Genomic DNA, 7,115 nt, shown 5'->3' on the forward strand with positions numbered 1-7,115 from the left:
GCAGAATAAACTAGTAAGATAAATCTGGTTTTAGAAAATGCAGAGTTCATTCCAAAATATATGTGTGGAGTTGAAGATACATATACATACGTGTGTGTGTGTGTGTGTGTATATACACACATATATACATCTTCACAGATATATATACCATTTTATCTTATTTTACAAATATATATACATACACAGATACATACATTACATATATACATATGTACATACATGTATGTATATATTTGTAATAAAATACATGTATGTATATATAAAATACATAATATACATACATATATGTATGTATATATTTGTAATATAAAATAAAATGATATACTTTTGTTGAAATTAACTATTTGTATAAATGATATATATATCATTTCTCTGAATATATAATAATATATCGTTTCTCTGAATAAATGACATGTATATCATTTTATTTTATATTACATATATACATGTATGTATGTATATATATTTTAAGCTTTGTATATATATACAAAAATATATATACATATATACTTACATGTATATATATTTGTAATATAAATACATACATTATGTATATATGTAATGCATTATATATACATATTTGTAGTATAAAATAAAATGATATATTTTTTCTTGAAATAAACTGTTTCTCTGTAATATAACACATTACAAATTATATGAATGTAGTGTCAGAATGAAATCTTTGAGCAGAATTATATTAAAGAAATTATATCTGCTGAATGAATAGAAACATCTAACACTATGGAAGGCTGGATTTCATTGAAAAGTCACCCGTCGGTTTTGCAGTTTCTTCATAGCTGCTATCATCTCCTCATTTCTCAATGTGTAGATAATGGGGTTCAGGAGTGGAGTAAAAATGGTATAAAACACAGACAGCAGCTCGTCCACAGAGAACCTACTGAAAGGCCGCACATAAATAAAAATGCAAGGGCCAAAGAACAGCGTCACTACCATGATATGTGCAGAGCAAGTGGAGAGTGCTTTGGATGTGCTACCGGCAGCACGCTGTCTGATAGTGAGGAGGATCACGGTGTAAGAGATCAGGAGGAGCAGAAAACAGCTCAAGGAAAGCAACCCACTGTCTGAGATCATAATTATACCCAAGACATAGGTGTCCATGCAGGCAAGTTTGATCACCAGAGGGAGGTCACAGAAGAAGCTGTCTACCTCACTGGGGCCACAGTAAGGCAAATTTACAGTGAAAGCCACTTGACTGATGGAGTGCACAAATCCAACGACCCATGAAGCCAGCACCAGCCTGATGCAAGTCTGCCAACTCATCAAAGTCATGTAATGCAAGGGTTTGCATATGGCCACATATCTGTCATAGGCCATGGAAACCAGGAGCACCATCTCAGCCCCACCAGTAAAGTGCAAGAAGAAGATTTGAGCCATACATCCTCCAAAGGAGATGAGTTTTTGATCACTAAGGAAATCCCTGATCATCTTGGGAGTGGCAAATGAGGCCAGCCACATGTCCAGGAAAGCTAGGTTCCCCAGCAGGAAGTACATAGGGGAGGAGTGCAGGCAGGGATCAGAAATTACAGTGACCAAAATGAGAAGGTTACCCAGCATAATGGCCACATAGATCCCAAAGAAAAATATAAAGAAAAAATTTTGAAGATGTCGTGAAGTGCAGAGTCCATGCAACACAAATTCTGACACCAAGGAATAGTTCTGTGGGTCCATTGCCTCAGGTTTCAGACTTTGTTTGTAATCTAAATAAAGAAAAAAATCCTGTCATTTGCAGCAACACCTCAAGGACATTGTATTAAGTGAAATAAGCCAGGCACAGAAAGACAAAAATCAAATGATGTCACTTAATATGTGGAATCTAAAAAAGTCAAACTTACAGAAATAGAAAGTAAAATGGTGGTTACCAGAGGCTGGGAAGGAGGAGGGTGAGAGAGAAGTTCGTCAAAGAACAAAGTTTCAATTAGACAGAAGGAAAAAATTCAAGTGATCTATTGTACATCATTGTGATTATAGCTAATAGCAATATATTATACACTTGAAAATCACTGAGAGAGTAGATTTTGCATTCTCATCACAGAAAATAAGTATGTGATTTAGCCATTCCACAATGTTTACGTATATGAAAACATCATGTTGTACATTATAAACATATATAATTTTCATTTATCAATTAGAAAGAGAGAGGGAGGGGAAGGAAGAAAAGAAGTAAGTGAAAATGCCTGTCAACTGCCTGGCACATGAAGTGATCAACTAAGTGTTATCTATGTATAATTTTTAACTTGTAAGTGATACTCTAAAATATAGACTGTTATATACTAACAAGCATGTATATTTGCCTTTTTCAAACTTCAGTGATTCCTGAGGGGCAGTTACACATTCTGGAAGACTTCTGCATAGGTGAGAGTTGTAGGAACTTTTTTTTCCTTCTTTCCATGGCCTTTGTCCATATAAAAGCATGGATCAATCAAGTGCAGTAGGTGAACCAAAATTCCTTAGGAGGATTGAGAATATGAAGATTTTTTCAAGGATTCTATCTTCTCACCATCTCTGTCGATATCATTGCCCAATGGGTAATTAATTATTCTTAAGCACTAAATATTGAAATTAAAGCTTCACTTAAAAATAATGTCAACACGTAAAACATGGGAAACTGAATGTACATTATTAAGTGTCTCTTCCTTTTCCTCTCTCTCCATTTACACACACAAACACAAAACTAAACCTAGCAAAGGCATGTTGATAGGTAGATGTATCTATGTATATAAATATGATTAACATGTCTTTCTCCTGAATCCAAGAGAAGGAAATTTTGTTCCTCAATGACAAAATTTAAAGGAGAAAAATTACTTTAAGCTAAAATGCATGTTTTGGATATAACGACTATGGGTGGGGGGTGATGTATAAATACAAATGAGCTCCCAAATCATGTACCCAAGTTATGTATGTTGCTTAGTAATTTTATAAAAGTCTCATTTATTGTGTTATATGTGGGTTGTAGAATGGCTTTTCTGATATTCTCAGATAATATCTTTGAGGAAAATTTGATCTAAATAATAGCTCGTTTACATAAAGTTTTAATCTAAAGTGTTAATCTATGCTATCAGGGAGGACAGCCTATAATTGCAGGCCATGGGACTCTTTCCTCTTCCTTGCCCTTCATCAACAACCTGGATATGTATAATTTGCAAGTTTACGGATAGCACAAATCTGACACGATTTACTTACAGACTTATAGAATATTTCAATATGCTGGAAATATGGGCCATAATCAGCAAACTAGAGAGAAAAGGTGGAAGGAGGAAGAGAGAAGAGTGTAGACTGATAATCAGCCTAACAGAGATATAGAGTATTATATTATTAATATATTTCTTTATAATCATGCTTCTAATGTGTTATAATTATAATTCATTTTTTTCTCAAAAAATGAATAAAAATATTTATGGTAAAATGTGTCATAATGCTTTTGATTAAATGAGCGAAAAAGTAGCTCTTCTTCAGGGCATTTGTATCTTATTTTCCAGTTAAATTTCAACTCAAGAAATTGCTTCCTATAGAGCGATAATGTTGAGATTTCTTCCATATTTAATCTGCTTGGAATATTTCCTTTTTTTCCCCAACCACTTTATTAAGGTACAATTTATATAATATAAAATCATCTATTTAAAATATTTAGTCAATTATTTTTTAATTATTTTACCAACTTGGTTATCTCCATAATACTTCCTTTGGAATTTTGAAAATCTCAGTCCCTTCCAGGACCTCTCTTGGCAGTAGTAAGGCTATCTTCTTCCTTATTCATTTACTCACTTACACACTCACTCATTCAGACTGTACCTATAGGACACTAACACAGTTTTTCATCTCACTTTATTTGGTATAAAAACCAATCAATACAAGAAGAAATAAATCACTTAACCTAGGTTTTATTTAGTTTCTTCACCCCACAGATTTTTATTTTTGCTCTTATCATTTTTAAATTAATTGTATTTGGGATAAAAAGCCTATTTGATTAGATACATAAATCTACCTATAAATGAATTAGATCATTTATATATATAAATGAATTAGATCTATATATATTTAGAGATATATATTTAGAGATATATATTTAGATATATATAATTAGATATAATTATATATAATTATGTATAATTAGATATAATTATGTACATAATGATATCTAATTTTACATAATTATAGATATAATTATATCTATAATTATATCTAATTAGATATAATTAGATATATAATTATATCTAATTAGATATAATAATATATATCTAGATATATATAATTAGATATAATTATACATATATTTAGATATATATAATTAGATATAATTATATATATTTAGATATATATAATTAGATATATAAATGAAATATATAAATGAATTAGATCATTTATGCATAGATTTATTATTTATAAACTTTCTCTGAGATGATTTAGAATGACTTTCTTTTAAAAATATTTAAATTATTATGTGGAAGCTGAGCAAAATAAACTGATGGAGATAGTATAAAAATGGTTACTAGACAATGGGAAGGGTAGTGGGGAGAGTGGGAGAATAAAGGGAGGATGATTAATGAGTATGAAAATGCAGTTAGGATGACTTTCACTGAAGAAGATATTTCCAAGACCTCTCAACAAAGACCAGAGCATAAAACCTATGCAATCATTTTTGAGGGTGTTTTCACCATTACACATGATTGACTAATAAGTTCATCACGTTATTTTAAAACGTAGCTCTGAGTTTTCAGATGAAATGGAACAGGATGCATAGGTCCCATTATTAGTTTTTTTTTTATGAGCAATAAACTGGAGTCTCACTCTCCTCACTGAGAGGAAAATATTGTATAAAGCTTTTAATAAGGGGTACCACATAGAATCCTTCATGAGAAATTACAAAAAAGATGCAGGACTCTCCTTCATTTAATGTTGTTCCTTTATAAAATTGAAGAATGTAACATAAAAGAAGAGTCTTGTAAGGCTTCTACAGGGAAATAAAGTAACTTATTCTAGTTGTGAAATAGTCTATAATGAGAATTTGATATAGTAATAGATTTTTAGAATCTAAAGGGATTAATGATTACCATATCTTCTTTAGTCCACCCAAATAGCACCCATCTCAACCAGACTGTTGTCAAGATGACGAAAATTCAAAATTGCTTTGTTTCTCCTTGAATTTTTATAAAAACATTACATTAAATCATTTAATTGCAACACTTTTTTTTTTGACAATTAGATGCTACCCATTTTTAGCCTGAAATTTTAAGTCTGAAGCCAAAATCCCCAGTGGGCACAAGGGACATAATCACAAAGCAAGAATTCTTAGGAAGTTTAGTCAGATTCCTCTGACACCCGTTCTAGCACACATATCACAGGTCATAGGGCCATACTTTTATTGATATTCTTTTTCTTTTTATGCCCCTGAAAAATTTCACTTGTAAATCTAAAACATAATTGTATTTAATATACTTTTTAATAAAGATTAAGTGAACAGAAAGTTGAAATAATCAGATGGAAAACTCGGGAAACAAACATAAAGGAATTCAATTTGCTATTGAATCAAAGTTGTTCTACAGTTAGATACGGGTGATAGTTGTACAACTCTGTAAATACACTAAAAACCATTGAATTGAACATGTAAAATGAGTGAACTTTATGATATATAAATTATACCTCAACAATGTTTTTAAAATGGATATTAAAAGACGTGTAATAAATAATCTCGATTAAAGTTCTAATTTCTGAGAACTCTTTATGATGTGTAAATCATCTAAAAGCAAATAAATACTAAGTTTGTAATCAGAAAAAAATGACATTGATTTTGTATACAAACCAATGGTATTTTTAAATTAAAGTATAAATCCAAATAATAATGAAAAAAATTTAACTTTAACTGGCAAGTTATGATGTAATCCAATGATTTAATATATAAAATAATATAATAATTAGTCTGTATTTGACTTATATCTCATGCATGTTCATATTTATTACAAAAGTTCTTTACTAACCTGGAGTTAAGATGCTCAGTGCTGATACTGCAGCTCACCGAATTTATATTTTACATCTATTATACTTGAATGGAGCTATTGAAAACACATATTTTATCCCAGAGATGATTTAATCATCTTCTTCTGCATCTTAAAAATAATTCAGGAAAAGCATTATTTTAAAGTTAGAGAACTTCAGATTTGAGTCTTCCTTGGAGTTAAGATATAAATATACCCTGTCACCCACCAATTAAGAATCCTTTTTAACTATGGGCCATTTGTGACCAATGACCATAACAAAGGCTTGGGAATAAATCATCTGAGGGTGGAAATTTGCAGTAATGAATCATGTTCATTTCTCCAGGTGACAAAAGAAAAATAATTACAGATCTGCCAGATTTTATTAGCATAGCTGCATTTATTTTAGTAATTCAAGCAGAATTATATATACCATTATCCAGTTAATCAAGTATAAAATGACAAATTTATCTCTAAATAATCAAATTAACAAGTTACACTCTAAAAATATGTTGAAAATTTGCCAACTCTGCACATTATATAACTTTGATCAAGGATTACACTTTGAAAAAGATTTACTCATACAAGGAGCATCAGATTTATATGTGCCAAAATATTTGCCTTCTCTAGATTGGTACGGTCAGGCATGATGAAATCTCCAGGTGTGTGGGTTACTTTGTTCATCATTTATTATTGATAGTCTACTTACTTCCCCAAATCATTCAAGGTTAATGCAGGATTCTTCTACTAATGGGTCCATGCTGAAGACAAATATTCCAAAACATTCTGATAAATGGTCATCATATTTACAACTATTCACATGACATTTACTTCCATATTAGGTATGTAAGCTCTACCAAATTTATGAGAAATTTGACTACCAAGGCAGCCTCTGAGTATAGTAAAAAGTCTCAAGTGGCACATTGGCATTAGATAATTGCGTTTCACTTAAAATGAGTTGCAAAATCTAAGTTCTGTTTCTGTCTTTTAAACACACAGATAATGATTACTAAAGAAAGTCTGCAGAAGCAGTCTATTAGCTTCAGTGTGATTTGTTTCTGAAATGCAGTCATTAGGTGGTACAGATATATTGTGTAAAATAAAGAATTATAGAGAAGTTTTTGA

At 30.8% G+C, this 7,115-nt stretch overlaps 1 protein-coding gene across 1 annotated transcript; it reads right to left on the reverse strand.

Annotated features, from left to right (window-relative positions):
* Positions 1-638: 638 nt before the first annotated feature.
* On the reverse strand, positions 639-6,158 carry LOC100982707 (olfactory receptor 4K14). The gene is made up of 2 exons (XM_003811713.5): positions 5,994-6,158; positions 639-1,718 (listed from the first exon to the last, which is right to left on the reverse strand). Exon 2 carries the CDS (start codon positions 1,687-1,689, stop codon positions 757-759), a length of 933 nt encoding a protein of 310 aa, XP_003811761.2. The 5' UTR covers positions 1,690-1,718; positions 5,994-6,158; the 3' UTR covers positions 639-756.
* Between the last annotated feature and the right edge of the window lie 957 nt (positions 6,159-7,115).

Source organism: Pan paniscus, chromosome 15, assembly GCF_029289425.2.
Source record: "Pan paniscus chromosome 15, NHGRI_mPanPan1-v2.0_pri, whole genome shotgun sequence".
NCBI classification, from domain to species: Eukaryota; Metazoa; Chordata; class Mammalia; order Primates; family Hominidae; genus Pan; species Pan paniscus.